Source organism: Phallusia mammillata, chromosome 7 (genome assembly GCF_965637545.1).
Source record: "Phallusia mammillata chromosome 7, kaPhaMamm4.hap1.1, whole genome shotgun sequence".
In the NCBI taxonomy this organism is placed as follows: domain Eukaryota; kingdom Metazoa; phylum Chordata; class Ascidiacea; order Phlebobranchia; family Ascidiidae; genus Phallusia; species Phallusia mammillata.
In genome coordinates this window covers 8,294,440-8,312,735 of record NC_137258.1, presented here as the reverse complement: position 1 = coordinate 8,312,735, position 18,296 = coordinate 8,294,440, and the positions used below count along the sequence as shown (strand labels likewise).

Genomic DNA, 18,296 nt, shown 5'->3' with positions numbered 1-18,296 from the left:
GTAACTACTAAGAGACAAAGGACCTGTCGACACAATGTAACATGTTACGAGCATAATTTCGCTGAAAGCAGACGCGAAAAGGGAAGAGTCACAAACATATGGAAACAGTAAGCTATCAAATAGTAAAAAAATATACGCAGGTATATATGTAAACAAATGTAAAGCCACAAAACTGAACTTTACTTATGTAGACAAAAACAGTTCTGTTATTCAGACAAATGTAAAGCCACATCATTATTGAAGCTTAAAATGTGGTATTGCGTATGCAAGCATATGACATACATACAACACATACAGCGCAAAAACAAACTAAAAAATATTGGTGGATTTTGCGGAATATAAATATTGACAGATACACCAATCACGAGACATGTGCAAAAAAGTTTTGTTGCTTCCCGTTAGTATCTTGGCATGTTACTCGAGCGCCATCTGAAGATAACATGGTCATCGGCTCAGAAGCAACACCAAGTGGCCCAAAAGGCACAACAACAATATCCGCTAGGTGGACAAACCAAAAGATAATTTCACTAAATTATCAAATCATCCACGAATTGTCAGTGTCTTCTTCAGCAGCATCTAGATCCATATCCACCTACAAAAAGTGTCATTCTTCAAAATATAAATGTAGCCATTGGTATACAATTCTCAATCAGACAATAAGTTTGCATGATCTTAATATAGTTGGTGTTATACTGTCACACTGATCCAATTTCAATTTGGATTCACAAAAATCACATTAATAGCCAAAACCAGGGTTGATCAGTTGGGTTAGTAGTACGCGTACCACAGTTTGAGAACCACTGGATAGGCCAAATACCTTCATTGAATCCCAAACTGCACAAAATTTATCGAACCTCAGATATTATTTCAGAACTTAACACACTAAAAGAGTTTTATTGGTGGTAGAGAAACTTGCTGTAGGTTGAAACACAGCAACCTTAACAGTATTATAACCTGCATGTCCCAAATTCATTCAACTAAGACAAAATTTTGTGTCAGAATTGAAATCTATTTATGGAAACTGGCTGTGGCACTGGTTGGAGTATTGGGTCAACAATAGGCCTTTCGGGTCATCACACTGTAAATATCCCAATAATTACTTAAATGTAATGTGCAAAACTACATCCAACTAGAAGGGTGGCTTAGCACATATTGCCCTTGCACATACACTATAGCATATTTTGAAACATTAATATATTTCCTACACTTATTTATATTGGGTCCTATATTAGCCATCGTCTTTTATAACCTTGGTTGTTTCTGCAAGCAAAAACTCATGGGTCCCCACACATGCAAAGTTGTAGATAATGCATTTCAATAGATAACAATGAGTAAGTAGGATAACTAATTGAGGTTCAACACACACAAACTTAAACGAAGGAAACCACAATGACTCAATCAATAGTACTGCAAAATTTCAGTCCAATCTGCCAACGTTTAAAATTTCAACCACTAGAGGTATTTTGAGCAACAACTATTAATGTTTCTGACGTCAAAGGGCTGTTAACAACCCCCGAACTAGGGTTGAATTATCCGGATATCGGATAACCGGTTAAACGATTAACCGGAGGGTTTTTTACTATCCGATATCCGGATATTTTTGTGTCGGTTAACCGGATAACAAAACAATAGTGGCGCGTAAGCGTTTTATGCATTTTAACGTAATTTCAGAAAACACGCAGTTAATGTGCAATGATAGATGCAACAAACGACTTTATGTTTTTCCTAATTAATACGAATGTTCGCTTTGTTGTACATATTCCCTACTGATGTTAAAATCACGAGAAAAATGAAGTCACGAAAGTGCATCCATTGTAAGGTGATTCCTTTGAAAGAATAAATTTTGAGATTCGAAAAAGAAATGTTCGTTTGATAACAATTGTTAGAGCCTATTTTCGTTCAGAAAATTGACTGTTGGGCAATATGTGAAACAACTAATGAATCGGGGTTTTTAGAATTACACTGCTTAAGCAGTAAATGCGTAAATTTGATATATGTTGGACAATTACAAACACTAAAACGAAATCTGTGCCACAATTGGATGATTTGTAATAGAAATTATTTTATCCGGTTAACCGGATAGCGAAATTTAAAATATCCGTATATATCCGTTATCCGGATAGTGAAAATAATTGATATCCGAACCAACCCTACCCCGAACTGCAATGACGCAATAACAATAATTGGCATACTTTACAAGCTATCCAAATTTTAGCCAATTCTGACATTGTTTATAAACTCACCCCTTTTAGGGGGCTAGTGGGGTAAATACTAGGGTTATCCGGACAAACAAAGTGGGATGCACATCTACATAACTATATCTACCATCTGTATAAGTTTCAGCCACATCCATCAAGCATTTGATGGCAAAACGAGTCAGACAAACTTTGGGGAAAAAAACATTTTAGGGGGCTAGCGGGGTAAATACTGGGGTTATCAACAAAAACAAAGTGGGATGCACATCTACATAACTACATCTACCATCTGTGTAAATTTCAGACGAATCCATCAAACATTTGATAGAAAAACGAGTCGGACAAACTTCGGGGGAAAATACCCATTTTAAGGGGCTAGCGGGGTGAATACTGGGGTTATCAACAAAAACAAAGTGGGATGCACATCTACATAACTACATCTACCAGCTGTATAAGTTTCAGCCACATCCATCAAGCATTTGATGGCAAAACGAGTCAGACAAACTTCGGGAAAAAAAAACATTTTAGGGGGCTAGCGGGGTAAATACTGGGGTTATCAACAAAAACAAAGTGGGATGCACATCTACATAACTACATCTACCATCTGTGTAAATTTCATCCAAATCCATCAAGGATTTGATGGAAAAACGAGTCGGACAAACTTTGGGGAGAAGAAAAATGAAAGAAAAAAAAAGAAAAACAAACAAACATTTTGAGTAAAATCAATATGTGTCCCCTTCAGGGAAGGGGACCCATAATTAACCGTTAACTTACAAAATAAATTTGTAAAATATAAATGTAATTTTTGCCTGTTCAGAGGTAAAGGTGTCTGCAGCACTGTCTCTTTTTGTAATATAAAATAAACATAGCCTGCCTGAATTCCTGGATTTTGATCTTCAGGTGAATCTTGAAATCCATTTAAGTCCTCTTCATCCTCACTCTCTTCAGATTCACCCTCTGGTTCTGGCTCAGTTGGTTGCTAAAATGAGTTCATATCATTTAATTCTTATCAGTATATATGTACAGTTTTATATGTTTCATTTACTGTGACTACCAAACTCTAAATGTAGAAGTTCTTTAATTAAATCCCCCCAAAAAACTTTTTTTTTTGAATAAGAGTTCCCTTGGAAACAGAAAATTAAAGCTACCATTGCATCAGGCTTCTTCCCAATATATGGGGCATCCTTGTCCTTGTCAATGATGCTTTTCATCTGTACACCAACAATTAAGAACAAGGTCACATTTAAAATATTAAAAACACAGTCATTAAACAACAAAAAGACTTACCCATTTTTTGTACTTGGCTTCAAGTGTCCTAAGTTCAGCTTCATCATCTCCAGGTTCTCCCACACTGAACCATAGTGGGTTGGTAGTTTTTGGTGCAAAGGATGGAAATTGTGTTGACATACTATACTCCCAACTTTTTAATTAAGTTTAATTGACTTAATTTCTGCAGCTACAAGACAAAGTATTTACATGAACACAAAAAATGATACTGTACAATAACAATATTTAGCTTATGCATGGCAGTAGATCATTGAACAAGAATGACACAAATGTCTATGAATATTAACCTCAGTATTCTAAACCAAAACAGGAAAACAATGCACATGATGGCCAAAAGTATATCATCCAATTGAAGACTAATATACATCATCCAATTTTTTTGTATTTTGCACATTACTTTCCTCGTTTAAATGAGGTTTTGGCTTTTTTCTTTGCTGACTCCGACTTTATTTTGGTATCTGATTTTCTTTTGGTTTTTGGTGTAGATGGCATAACTTTAAAGAAATCATCAAGGCGGCCTTGTGTACTAGTTTGCCGACTCTTTTCGATTTTCTTAATGCCATTTCGGATGCGATCTTCATTGAATCCTTTCTCCTCAACCATAAACTTTACAATCCCCTCAACATCTGGTTCAGTCCATTTTAATTCAACGTTACTCGCTTCAGATACATCAGGCTGAAGAAAAAGCTGTCTTGCTTCTTTGTACACCCAGTCTTCTGGCACAGTGTACTTCTTTGTATCAATGGACTGTAGGATCTTCTCTATGCTTTTGTGTTGCTTCAACAAATCGAAAGCCCTTTTGGGTCCAATTCCACGAATATGTTCGCAATAGTCACATCCTAGTAAAATACACAGGTCAACAAACTGTTCATGTGTAAACTCCATTTCTGATAGAACACGATCATACACAAACTCTTGAATTGGCATTTTCCTTGCTTCACTAAAGGTCATATGTCTCAGCAGTCGGTTAGAGTGAAAAGTAAGTGCATCCATATCCTCAGTAGCTGTGGCATAAACTTTGCCTGATTTGACTAAAGTAGCACACTGTGCTTCTGCCTCTGTTGGTGCCTCAACTACAGGGACACCCATTAGGCGAAGAAGCTTTTTGCAATCGAACATATGTTCTTTGGTGACCTTGACAAGTCTTCTTGAGAATTTTTCAACATCTTGACTTTCACCAGTTTCTTGTGCTTTCGCCAGTTGCTTTTCAGCTTCTTCTCTTCTTTCTGCTCTCTTAGCTAGTTCACCAGACTTCATTTGAGGTGGCTTACCATCAAAAACAAAGACTGGTTTTATGCCATTTTCAAGAAGCCTGATGGTGCGATAAAATAAACCTGCAATGTGGCTGGTGACTTCACCTTCATCATTTGTCAGCTGATTTCCATCTTGTCTAATTGCAATGAGGAATTGGTATACTGCCATAGAGGCATCAATGGCCACCTTTCGACCGAAATAGTTTTTAATGCTGTTTTCCTTTACTGCTGATGGAGCTTTGTCAAAAATCAACTTTGATAAACCAAGTATTCCCATTTTTGGTTTGCTTGTTGCAATGTTTGCTTATCAGAGTTATGTAATGTACACCCTATAGATATATAGCTGAAGTGCTAAACCTAAAATATTGCAGAAGAAGTTATTGTTTCGGCTTTAGGCAAACTATATTATGTCAAATGACAACTGGATTTCCCGCCCCAAGATGTGGTTACTGATTGTAAATAAAAAAACGCAAATACTGCCCTTTGTTGCTTGTATTTTTCTATTACCATACTGCGGGGCTAAGTTGATTTTTGTATTTGAGCAAAATTCCAAAACAATCTGTTTTTATTTTATCAAATGCTTATAATGAACAATCGCATTTTGCTCCCATGCGCGCCAAAGCGTGATCATTCAACCAGAACTTATTGTTAGAAAAATACGTAAATGATACTTTCTACTTTTTAAGTGCTTCAAACGTCGTATTTTGTTCTGTTCAAAGGACAGGGAAACATGTAAACCGAAAAACCAGTTTGGTGAAAAATTTTGTTCAGTTTCTGCGAGTTCTGTTTGTATTACTATGAGAGTTGGGTTATCTCGCAGCAAGAGAAACGCAACCGCCCAGGGGTCCCTGTATCTTTCCTCTCCAAATTTTAAAATTGCACATTTTGTGAATCAGGAATGAGTGTTTTAAGCTAACTCCCCTCTCCACATCCCTTGAAAATGCATTGGCTCCTTCCTAATAGTTGTTCCAACTAGTTTTACGTCACTGGATATAGCTCGATAGCGACATTGCATGTAAGCAATTCTAAAACGAAACTTATTTTAATGCTAAAAAAGCACAATTCGTTGTTGCAAACGTGTTTGTTATTTTAACCCTACATGGATGATCCACTGTTTTATTAACCTACCCTTGAGAAAGTCACGTGGTCGAGTCTTTTCGAACACCGGAAGAAATTTTGTTGACTTCCTTTCAAAAAAAGTCAGTGGTGTCAATCGCGGCTTTGTTACCAAAACCAAAAAAACAACGACGCGAGTAAGGGTGCAGCACCCCACTAAAATTGACAACTAGATCCAGCAGACCCTGGTCGTATCTCCACTTCATATGACCTTTTTTGACAAATGCATAATATTTCAATCCCAGGAATTTGATAGATACATTTATTTCTGTCAGGTTTTAAATAAATAATTTTAATTTAAGTAGGCATTATGTTTACAGGCTATCAGCAACAACAAAAACAATGAAATGCGACGAAATTGTATAATATCGCTTTTCAAAAACAATATCAGGCCCTCCAAAAGACTGCATCACTGTTCTGGGAACCATTGGAATTTTCCCTGTCATCGATCCACGTTAGGAAAAGATATTTCTGGAAATGCTCTGTGTGGAAGTCATTCTAAACAACTTTGTACAATTTTTATGTATCACCATATTAGATTTTGACTGTTTGTGTTTCACTTGGGCTTCACTGATTGTACTTTTACAATGTTGTCAGACAAGCCCACTAGGCCTATAACATAGGGCTTTTATTATGTTGTGATGAGTGAAGCATGTTTCTGAATGTTTTATAAAAGTTAGTCACCGATAAATTAGTTGGCACTAAGTTACCATTGTATTTAAAGTGTAATCATGGTAGTAACTGTATAAAGCTGATAAAGCATATATACAACTAATCTGTGGAACATTCAATCGAAAACCTATCACAGGAAAATAAGTCCTGTTGTTTTGCGCGCTTGGACTTTTGATCCTGCAAGTAGAAAAAGCAATATCTTCAACGAGAATAAACCAGTATTATAATCTGTCACAAATCAATTGCAGTGATTTTTCAGTGCTGTAACCCAACTTAATTTACATGGCTCTTTATATCTGGAAGCAAATGGCTGCAGTTTCAAGCAATGTCTCAGGGTACACTAGGGCTGCTAGAAGTTTAGTCAGTACAATATCCCAATAAGCCATTTGACTGTCATGTTACAAATCTGATTTAACTTCTGACAATAATTTTCTTTAAACAAGGTTTGCATGTAACTGACACCAAGCTTGAGCATACGGCAACAATTAATAATTATTAAATCCTTTTTGGGGTTTGATTTTCATTTAGCATGTAGATATTTTCTGATATTGGGAAGAAATTTACCTAAAAGTAAAAGATACTTTTTGTTATCAAATACAGTTTTCAGACTCACTAGCTTTGACTGAAAAAAACACACAAGTTGTTACCCGAACAGGTTGGCTTTATTGTTGATTTTGTTATTAAGATGCCTTTGCCGCCTTTTTCATCTTGTTAAGCTCACTGGCAATGATGCGTCTTCGCTTTTGCTTCAACTTCATTAACTTGAAGCGATCAAAGTCGGTGAGCTGGGCTTTCCTTGCCTTTGCTTGAATCTTCTTGCACCAGTTGCTGTCCGCCCAACTTTCATTCACATTTGACGTCTCCCAAGCCTTCTTTACTGTACTGGTTCGGGAACCCCATTTCAGGTCTATGCGAAATTTGGTCAAGTGAACATTTTTCAAATTGACCACGCATCGCGGGACGTTGTTACACGGCCCATCCACTAAAAGGCGGTTTTGGTCGATGACGTTGACAATAGCTGCCAACTTTCCTGCCTGTGGCCCTTGGCTGATGTAGACCACGGAGCCAATTTCGACAAACTTTTTGTACACCATCTTGCCTTTTAGCACGGCGATCGAGAAAGAGGCCACACACCGTTCCGCACCGCTGACTTGCGTGATTATGTTATTTCACAACGATTGGAAACTATATTTTTTTTAATTTTGTTTTCTGTATTATTTTATTTTCAGCTTTGTTTTCTTCAATAAATTACCCATAGTAAACTAAACGATAGTACATGTAAATGAATAAGTTTAAGTTCAGAACAAATTTTAATAAAACTATATTGAAAACATTTTCGCTTGAGGAGAACCAGTGCGGAAGGCCTATATGTTTTCCAATCAACTTGTCAAAATATAATCTGGAACGCCTGGCGTTTTTGCTTACATGTAGCGAAAATACATTGTGATTTGTAATGACATATTTTGCTAACATGCAAAATTAACTTAAATTGAACAAATTGCCGCCAGGCGACGACAAAGGGCTGATTTGTGTCGCACTGCTTTTCTTTCGGCACAAACGCAGCCAAGTGATCGAAGCGGGGCGCTTTTTCTAAAGTAGGCATTGGCATTCGCTTGCCCGTTAAATCATTTTTCTGGCTTCTTGTGTGCCTCAGAGAATAGCATTGTCTCTGGCTAAATACTTATGTTAGTTGAGACATGACATGCACGCTGTAGACTAGCCTACTGTGGAATACACAGTTATAGGATGCGCTTCAGTTTGATTTAAGCATGCAGAAAGATGTAATGCGCAAATGCACGATAAACACATGTTTATTTTGGGAACTTATAGTTAGTTTATAACAAATAGCTAGTTGAATGTTCTTGTGATTGTGAAATGTTGTAGCTACATGGATATACATATGGTCTTGGCTCTGCAAGGACAGGTGTTCTAAGCAAGTAAGTTTAATTTTTGCAAAAATTTTTTTTTGCTTGAGTCAAAAGTTAACAATATAGACTTGTTGAACAGACCAAGATGGTCATGGACAAACCAAATCCCCAAAGACCGTTAAAATTCTTATCAAGTGCCTGGGAAGCTCGGCTGGGATTGAATGGACGGGTGTATTATTACAGGTGAGTTGTAAACAGGCCCTCACTTAGATCAGAGAAAACAGCGTGGCGCCTTCGCAGCGGCACGGCAATTTGCGCAATGATGAGCGGCCAACTGTGTAACTGTGGTTCGTCTTTCAATCGTGGTTGTGCCCGGTTAAGCAAAAAGCCGCCAGACACAAAATGCGCGTTTTTAAAACGTTTAAGGAAGAAAGTATGTCGGCGACAATTGGGCGAATCTGTTTCCTGCGGCTGCTCTTCAAACCCCTCGATACTACTTCAACATATACATTGCGAAGTATATCTTGAAATCCCTGTTGACATCGCGCATGACTACCCAGCGATTTGAATAAAGCGCCGAACTGCACTTGGGCAATACGAGAAGATGTGTTGACCACAAATGGGTACATTTTTTACGCATGTGTCAGAAAACTGCGCGGTCGATTGTACAGGTTTTTTTCCAGCAATCGATATGTCACGATCCATTGACGCCGGTCCAAATGTGTTGTATTTGGAAACACGGTAGTATATATAGTGCAACGTAGCACACTTGTGTACAGACGCCAAGGAGAGAGAAAGCAGATTAAGAGTCCCTGCACCTCATTCACTTTGCTGCACCGTGACCGTCAGTCAGATAAACATAAAATATTCATACCATTTGGGACTTGGCAGAACACCTGACGCCGGGTTGTGTTTGTACCCCTATGGTGCACCAAACAGCTGCTTTCCCTTCTTGTCATATCATCCTGTTACATTTGATTGCCAGTTGTGTCAAATTAAGCAGTAACTGCATGCGTAGTGGTAAGGGTATCCACATTGCAACCAAACATGTATAAACACTGCATGGTCTTGCAACCTTCCTTTCAAATCGCGTATTGTCCTAGATTAGCTTGCAGCAAACGACTAGCTCATAATATAGGACAAGTACCGTTTATACCACAAAATCAGGGCGCCGAAAAAACTTGAATTCGACAAAGCGCCCTTGGAGAGAGCTGCAGCGCCATCCAATCGATGATTTGAAATTAAATTCTTGTTCGGTTGCCTCCAACGATCAAGCATCGATTGATTAAAAGCGCATTTCACGGTTAATGGCCTTTAATCTGTGCACTCCGCAGAATCGCAATCAAATTTTGAACTGTTATTACTTGGTATCTTTATTACTGGATGTTCGGGTGGTGATACACCTCGCAAGGCCAATAAAGCAACAAGTGACCTTTGACTTCGAAGCGTCACGCGTAACATCGATTTTTAATTTTAGACATTCGGGCTTTCATAATGGATCTCCAAAGGAAGTACGCGAAAAAATCGTTTCGTTTTTGTCTGTATCAGTTTTGTAATACAAATGAATTCTCAAAAATGACGTGCAGTTCAAACTTGAACAACGAAACAGCGTGTATGGGTAAATGGATTAATTGGACGCCGAAATATCCCGTACAATATCAATCACGTATCGTTTTGTGTTACTTAAATGTGACAATTTTAACTTGTGCTACAGGGCGAAAATCGTATAGTGAATGTTTATAACTTCGTGTGTCGGTCAAGAGGTTTACGAGGGCCAAAACGACAATCAACGCTTCAACTGTCAATAGAGCTCTTGTCAATTGAAAGCTTATTTAAAGGCAGGCTTTCAAATGACGGAGTCGTGCGGCGTATGTGACCTCTTTAACTTCGAATTCAAAGAAGTTGAAGTTTAGAAATATGCGTTGACCGTGATTTATGTGATTGGCATCACTGCAGACAAACTTTATTTAATCCCTAACGGATATAGATTTTAGAGTAAGGTAAAATTTGTAGAGGTCTACTATGGCCGACATGCATTAAAGTTGCTATACACTGCATTACAATTGTAACCTCAACAAAACGTATGGGTGATATGGGGTGAGCTTTAAGACGAGCATTTCAGTCGATATTTAAAGTTCGACAACGCGTGGACAAGATTCCCCTGTTGCCGAACGATTTTGTCACGATGAATTATTGATAGCGCTGCCCATCGCAATAGGAAACAATTAGAGACCCAAAACCCTGACAGCAAATGCGCAAATGCAGAAGTAATAACAAGAGCACTTGTCTATTTTGATTGAACACTTCTTGCCTTACAATAAAGAACGGGGCTATGTTTGAAACAGCAACCGTTAAAACGTTTTGCATTGATCACCACAGATCGAATCAAGAGACAAATTATACCCTCAATGAAACGCACGGTTGTCGTTTGTGATCGCCGATTGTTTTGCTTGAGTTTCTTTGTTGTGATAATGTAAGCCGATGCTACTTTTGTCCAACGGATTCTTTGCTAGAGTCGCTTTCTGGGGGCTCTTGAGCTATATCTCTCCCTCTGATGGCATTAAAATGACCATCAATGGGTCTGTTTGCGTAGAAACTGGATAAAATTCACATAATGTCGCAAAGCCACAGAGTTAGAAAACTTCTGCTGTATATCGTTGAGGTTTTCAATTTTGCTCGCACGAATGTACTAAAATTTAATTGGTCCAGTTTAGAGGCAAAGCCTTTCGATTGCATCTTAGTGGCAGATGAGATTTACAGTGTCATATACAGCTAAAGTGTTGGCTTGCACAGCATTAAACGGTAATTTATGGCCTGCACGAAACAAATTGCATTAAGTAATGATGCACTAGCTTTTCGAGGTATTCTATGCATTATTTATGGTCACACATGGCGTTTAACTCTTGGTGGCCTTAAGCGGCCTATTTGTAAAAGATAATCTTAGACGGTTTGAATTCATTGAGATTTAAAAAATCATATCAGATTTCGTTTTCTGGAAAAGCGTGTTACACAAACGTTGAAAGAAATTGTAACGCTGTCGTTTTGGACTTTGTAATGCGTATTTGTGCTAACTTTCAATGAACTTCTGAAGATTTCCGTCTGTTTATTAGCCAACAATAAGTAGCTGTATGCGGTGGGTAAGGGTTGGGTCAAATGTACAGGCATCAATTGCGTTTTTCATTGCATCAAGTTAATGTTAAAAAGTTCGCATACAGACATGGCTTGCATTTTTATCATGCTTTGCTTAGGTAATGACTATAGGTGCATTGCATTTTACGAAAATGATGTGTAATCAAATGCGAAAATTGTCTAAGAGCTACAGTCTATAGGTTGCCATTACGACACAAACTTTTCTTGTTTACCGTTGCGTTCGAACTATTCATAACATACGACTAGAAGGGCCACATCTGCATCAGTTAGGACTACTGTACTTCAAATATAGATGACTTACCAGTCACTAATCAAGCAACCGAGATACGAGTGGTGAATTTCTTAGTATTGTGCAGGAAGATGCTGTGAGGAGTTGTCGCCGGTTTCCTACTCGCTCCGTCGCTTTTCACTTCTCACTGTTCCGATTGAACGCAAACTCGCATAGCTCCGTTGTTCATTGGGCAGTCAACGTTGCGCGTGCTACCACGAAATGTCACGTGTATGGGGCGTGAGGGCAAGTGGCCTTGACCCAGATTAAGTGACACTGCTTGGCAACCCAACAATATTTTGCACCAATTTTAATGATAGTTGAGCAATCAAATCCATTTTGCAGCAGTTACTCGTTTGAAATTTCTCTAGATCTCATGTTCTTGGTTAGTTAGTGCGTGTATGCGTATCACAATAGATTTGTATGCTTTGCTCCGTTCATTTTGAACCCACTTGTAGGGCACGCATCCATGGGCAAAAAAAATCTTTACGCCATTCAAAATCTTGTAGAAAGCGATAGAGACATGGCCATTAAAGCGATCTGCCGAAACATTCCGAAAAGTAATCAGTTTTTGCACGACTGTATGAATTTAATATGGCCATGAACATTGTTTGATATCAATCGTAGAAACCAAGATGATAAAGCATGTATGCAATGCAGATAGGTCACAAAAACTAAAACATATAATCACTGTTTTGTACACTTGCAGCTTGCATAGTCAAACCGTACAGATTCTGCCTCCACTGGAAAGTTGGTCTTGCGCTTACAATTTGCCGTATGGATGGGAACTGGCACTCGACTACTCTGACAGACCGTATTTCATAAAGTAAGTCACATACTACAGCTTATCATTTATTGGCTTGATGTCTGTACAAGTCATACACTATTTATCTGCTATTGTAACTATTTGCGAAATTCAGTCCGAAACAAATATTCAGGGCAAATTTGTTTCGCGAAGTAATTGCAAACGGTGTAAATATCTGTAAAATATACAAAAGTCTTGTAACGCAATATGTTTTGCATGTGTGCCCAACACATTTCCAATTAGCTGCCCATACCAACTCGTATTCTTCAAAGTTTTTGCTGTTAAAGCTTAAATACTACCGCCTATAGTTTGCGTTGACTTTGCCTATTAAGTTATATTAAAAAGTAAGAACTAAATTTTCACACAGACGTCAAAATATTAGATAAAGTACACTATGTGGCCACAACAGGATGTTGTCGGGCAATTTATACATAGCATTCCGCGTATTTGAGTCATCTTGTTTACTCGTTTTATGCTCTGTATTGGGAAACTATTTTCTTTAAAACATGGGATCACGGTAGTTTACATTCCACGGAAACGCTTCCCCATTTGCTTGAGGTATAGACTTATTTGTTATTCCAATCTTTTCATCATCCGAAAACGATTTCCCGTTGACATCAAGCCTTAAAAGAAGAAAACGCAAAAAAATCCTCATTAACCAAATTACTGAAAATGTTATGTTAGTTGAAACCGACTCTTGGAGATATTTTCAATGTTCAAACGAAGCACCCGCTGTCAAAAGTTGCTTTTACTCAAGGGATGATTCATATGATGTTTGTTTTTTTCCTTAATTAATTCAGTCTTTTAGGTTTAGTTCCAAAAACTCACGTCCATTCAGGTATAGGTCACACGTTTACGGCACCAGAAAAACAGTCACTGCGGTTGGGCCTGTTTATCGTTCCGCGTGACTTCAGCTGCACTTGATAGATCTCCCAACGCAGCAAACCCAGGCTGCCAGAGAAGTCAACCGCGAAAAAGTGTGACTTTTCTTATCTGCTTTCCTCAGTTTCTCGGGATTTGCAAGTTGGTTTCGCTTGACTTATAGAATGTGCGTAAATACACCCCTGCATAAACACATGACAAAGAAGAAAATCTATAGAAGCACGGGTGGCATTTTTAATGTTAGTTTGTGGAAATTGATCGAGGAAGGCGTGAAACACCATTTAATGTTTTTTTTCTGAAAACACTCCATAAATGTTGCGTTTTTAACTGTAGCCCACCGAAATTATCACTGCATACAAACGTTATACCTACGATACGTTTTACTTGCGTCTGTTAAAGCGTTAAAGGGATATGTTCTTTTACTTGGCTACTTTTCGGTTTGTTGAGCCAAAGACATATTTCTTCCCATAAAAATGTTTAACAGGTCACGCCGAAAAAGTATCCTATAGCAAGGTTTAACATTAACAACTTAAACAGCCAAATCCAAGGTCATCTGCCTTTTGTCCATGTTTAAAATTAACACACTTTGGCACCGTGCCCGCAACCGCAGTGACTCAAACAATCTAACAAACAAGTAAAATATTCGTTGTGGTTATTACCAGGTAGCTTAGTCACTACTCACTTGTTACGAAAATCGAAATGTGGTGGTCAACAACACAAATCGGTGTTTACCCTATTCCAGGGGTCCGCAAATACTTTTTGGCGCCACCCTAAAAAAATTGCTCTAAATTATCGCGACCCAAGCATTTTGTTAGCATGTAAGTTTGTGGAAAATACTAAGCAACTAAATATCAATATTAAGACGGCTATAATGCTATTGTCAGTTGCTGTTTTCACAGTAGGTAAACGAACGTATTTATCCTAACAAATGAGAACTGTGGGCTATGTGTTGAGAACACAGCTAATCACAAAACGCATGCTTGCTTAGGTGCGCTTAAATTTTTGCATTGTTACATAGACTGTATGGCACAGTTACGTAGTCATACGTAACAATGCAATAATGATTAAAAGGTTGAAAAAAGCCGAAATTCATTAATACTGTAGAATATTCATGGGAAACTTAAAATATTTCGCGACCCAGACTGGAAGGTCTCGCGACCCACTATTTGCGGACCCCTGCCCTATTCCACGAACTAGCAGTAAAAATCTACCTACCCTTGTTTGTGTCTATGCAACTTAAAGAGGTTACTGAAATCAATGCGAAAATCCCTAATATTTGGTGTGCATTTTTTCCTTCGTTTTTTCTTCTGTTTAAAGCGAGTTTGTTAGTACTGTTTGGTCAAGAAACAGTGGCTTAAACTGTTAAATTTAAATTTGAAAGCATATATACCTCACATTGGTCCTAGTCACAAAAGCATTTTGTCAATAAAAATGTTTTAGGTAGCACAATGTGTTAAATGCGCCTGTGTTTCTGTGGAATCTTAACTCCACAAAGGTTGGTTTACAAGGTGCATTTGCAATATTTAATTTTCCGCTTCAAAGGCTTGCTTTGTGCAGACAAGGCACAAAAACAGTGGTAACTGCTGATGCGTGACAACCGCTTGTCTCGCAAAAAATGCACCCGATTCGTCAACAAGTGCCCGATTAAAAGCGCTTGTGTTATGAAAAAATCCCCGTTTCTTATCGGGCGGTGTTATAATTTTAGAACATGTGTTATAACACAGCCCGATTTTATCGGCAAGGGTAGTGAAGCAATAAATTTATTTTTTATTGAAAAATATTATATTTTCTTTGGAAATAATCGCAGGTGAAATGGGTTTTACATGAAATTGGCAGTTAAATGTGAACTGTTGTGACAAAAGCAAACGTATTTTAAGCAGTGAAATAGCATCTAATAGGCATCCATGTTCTGATAACAAATGGAGTAATGAAAAGTGACAGTTCAGGGTGGGGGAAGCATTTCTAGTGCTTCATGAAGCAAACTAGGGCCTAACACACTATCAAATGAAGGACTTGGGACATTGGATTTAAAAAGCAATGATACATGGTAAGTGGTTGTCAATTGTCATGATATGCTTGTCATTCTCAACTGTTTCTATTATTTTAGCAGATGGTAATTTGTTATCTTTTTAGGCATGTTTAAAAATATGGTAGCTCATCTCTAGTGTGATCCTGGTTTTGTAAAACATTGGCTTTCTATCTACTGGCCTAACTCAAGCATTTTTGTGTAAACTCCTACTTGTCAAATTAAATGTTGCATACACTTTTTCTTTTATTTTTTGTTGCAGTTCAACATCTGGAAACTGAATAGAAGCAGAAAAAATCAGCAGAATCATTTCAAAGGTAATTCAAGATTGCCTTGGACTACATGGAAGAAAGTAATTGATGGTGGAAGAATGGTGTGGGTGAAATGAGCTCTCTGAAGTGTCAGCTAAATCATTGATGCATACAAAATGCTTCTTGCCTCACTTGCAGGGGAACATTTTATTTTAAGATATTCACCACACACTTCAGTTTTACATGAATCAAATCGAAATATGTGTGTTTTTTGCCAATGTACTACCCGAAGGCAGGTTTATTTAACAATTCTTGTGCCCAATTTAAAGCAAACTTGTTATGTTAGATGTGTTCAATGATTTGTTGGTATTATTTTAATCTCTTACCCAAATTAAGGCAAACTTGTTGTGTTGGTTAGATGTGTTTAAACATTTGTTGATATTAACGCTGTCTTATCTACATGACATAATCATGGCGTCGTTAAAAAAGCATCTTTTGGATAAATATTTATACATTTTCACTTTGATGTAGACTCTTTCAGTAAAAGTGATTCATTAGACAGGAATGAAAAACTATTATTTTTGACCAGTAATCGCTATGATAGCTTGTTTGCCAGGATTGTTTGATACAACCTCATCTTTCACATGGTAGCTTGTTTAATTTTATTTCAGTAACTCGCAACACATTGCATTTTCAGCTGTACAATGTTGTTTCACCTTTTTTGTTTCTCAGTCTGTTTACTTGATGACCCCTTTTCAGTGTACTCATTGTAAATGCAGGTTTTTGCTTGATAAATCAATCTTCTAATTATTTATCCTCTTCACATTTATTTCTTCTTTCATATAACTGTGGCACCCAATATGAGTATGTTATTGTGTGGAAATTGGGTTTATGAGGTGCTTCATTTTTTTTTTCATTCATAAAATGTTGCCCTTAACTGTGCTTTTGTTATTTTATCATTTTAAGTGCTAGTCTTAACTGGTTCAAAATCACAAAGGGCTTGATGTAAACAAAAACGGTTTTCACAGGTCAACTCTAAACTACATCTAGTAAACGCATAAAAAATATCTTTAGAATCTAACCACCACATGATAAATGAGAGGCGTACATCATAAGCGAACGAAGGGCATGACCGCTTAAAAATGATTTTTTGCGCTGACGACCCTTGTAGCATATACAGGCTCCAGATCACAAGCGGTTTAAGTTAAATAAAAACGGTTTTCACAGGTCAACTCTAAAATACATCTAGTAAACGCATAAAAAATATCTTTAGAATCTAACCACCATATCATAAATGAGAGGCGTACATCATAAGCGAACGAAGGGCATGACCGCTTTAAAATGATTTTTTGCGCTGACGACCCTTGTAGAATATACAGGCTCCAGATCACAAACGGATTAAGTTAAATGAAAACGGTTTTCACAGGTCAACTCTAAAATACATCTAGTAAACACATACCAAATATCTTTAGAATCTAACCACCACATCATAAATGAGAGGCGTACATCATAAGCGAACGAAGGGCATGGCCGCTTAAAAATGATTTTTTGCGCTGACGACCCTTGTAGAATATACAGGCTCCAGATCACAAACGGATTAAGATAAATGAAAATGTTTTTCACAGGTCAACTCTAAAATACATCTAATAAACACATACCTAATATCTTTAGAATCTAACCACCATATCATAAATGAGAGGCGTACATCATAAGCGAACGAAGGGCATGACCGCTTTAAAATCATTTTATGGGCAGACGACCTTTGCAGCATATACAGGCTCCAGATCACAAACGGTTTAAGGTAAACAAAAACGGTTTTCACAGGTCAACTCTAAAATACATCTAATAAACACATACCAAATATCTTTAGAATCTAACCACCACATCATAAATGAGAGGCGTACATCATAAGCGAACGAAGGGCATGACCGCTTTAAAATAATTTTATGCGCTGTCGACTCAGCAGCATGTAGGCTACAGGCTCCAGAATACAAACGACATAAAGTATTGAAAACGTTTTTCGCAGGTTAACTTTAAACTAGACCTACGTCGAGTGAACGCATGCAAAATATCAATCAATTCCTATCATTACCCTAAAATCAAGAGGCGCTCATCATCACTCTACGTTGAGATTGTATATACTACACGCTACAAGAAATTTACATGCTATAGGCCTACATGAAATCGACAGCACTAGCGGTCGTGCCCTGTGCTCGCTTATGATGTACGCCTCTTGTTTTTGATGTTCTTCTTATAAGATAAAGATATTTGGTATGTGTTTACTAGATGTATTTTAGAGTTGACCTGTGAAAAACATTTTCATTTACCTTTAACCGTTTGTGATCTGGAGCCTGTATATGCTACAAGGGTCGTCAGCGCGAAAATTCATTTTAAAGCGGTCATGCCCTTCGTTCGCTTATGATGTACGCCTTTCATTTATGATATGGTGGTTAGATTCTAAAGATATTAGGTATGTGTTTATTAGATGTATTTTAGAGTTGACCTGTGAAAAACATTTTCATT

General features: G+C 37.6%; 4 protein-coding genes and 1 long non-coding RNA gene across 8 annotated transcripts in view; 2 read left to right on the top strand and 3 right to left on the bottom strand.

Moving 5' to 3' along the window:
• Positions 1-23: 23 nt before the first annotated feature.
• On the bottom strand, positions 24-3,609 carry LOC145202639 (uncharacterized). Of its 2 annotated transcripts, none has more exons than XM_080075640.1 (4): positions 3,483-3,609; positions 3,344-3,406; positions 3,005-3,174; positions 24-592 (listed from the first exon to the last, which is right to left on the bottom strand). In XM_080075640.1, exons 1-4 carry the CDS (start codon positions 3,600-3,602, stop codon positions 577-579), a joined length of 369 nt encoding a protein of 122 aa, XP_079931766.1. In that variant the 5' UTR covers positions 3,603-3,609; the 3' UTR covers positions 24-576. The 2 variants fall into 2 exon arrangements, with proteins under 2 accessions (XP_079931766.1, XP_079931767.1); XM_080075641.1 differs by having other exon boundaries at positions 3,070-3,174.
• Positions 3,610-3,651: 42 nt separating this feature from the next.
• LOC145202637 (flap endonuclease 1-like) lies at positions 3,652-5,026 on the bottom strand. The gene has a single exon (XM_080075636.1). The coding sequence runs from the start codon at positions 5,010-5,012 to the stop codon at positions 3,876-3,878; it is 1,137 nt and encodes a 378-aa protein (XP_079931762.1). The 5' UTR covers positions 5,013-5,026; the 3' UTR covers positions 3,652-3,875.
• A 66-nt stretch (positions 5,027-5,092) lies between these two features.
• On the bottom strand, positions 5,093-7,659 carry LOC145202638 (large ribosomal subunit protein eL14-like). Of its 3 annotated transcripts, none has more exons than XM_080075639.1 (2): positions 7,171-7,659; positions 5,093-5,922 (listed from the first exon to the last, which is right to left on the bottom strand). In XM_080075639.1, the coding sequence occupies exon 1, from the start codon at positions 7,615-7,617 to the stop codon at positions 7,204-7,206; it is 414 nt and encodes a 137-aa protein (XP_079931765.1). In that variant the 5' UTR covers positions 7,618-7,659; the 3' UTR covers positions 5,093-5,922; positions 7,171-7,203. The 3 variants fall into 3 exon arrangements, with proteins under 3 accessions (XP_079931765.1, XP_079931764.1, XP_079931763.1); XM_080075638.1 differs by lacking the exon at positions 5,093-5,922 and adding an exon at positions 6,091-6,349; XM_080075637.1 differs by lacking the exon at positions 5,093-5,922 and adding an exon at positions 6,902-7,087.
• A 665-nt stretch (positions 7,660-8,324) lies between these two features.
• LOC145237500 (uncharacterized) overlaps positions 8,325-18,296 on the top strand; it is a 25,359-nt gene continuing 15,387 nt past the window's right edge. The window contains exons 1-3 of the mRNA XM_080100386.1: positions 8,325-8,460; positions 8,531-8,634; positions 12,519-12,635. Of these exons, the coding sequence (XP_079956512.1) occupies positions 8,537-8,634; positions 12,519-12,635 (215 nt within the window). The 5' untranslated portion in view covers positions 8,325-8,460; positions 8,531-8,536. The remainder of the gene's footprint in view (positions 8,461-8,530; positions 8,635-12,518; positions 12,636-18,296) is intronic.
• Positions 12,642-16,715, top strand: LOC145237502 (uncharacterized). The gene is made up of 2 exons (XR_013862000.1): positions 12,642-15,543; positions 15,785-16,715. It is a non-coding gene; the product is annotated as an uncharacterized LOC145237502 (long non-coding RNA).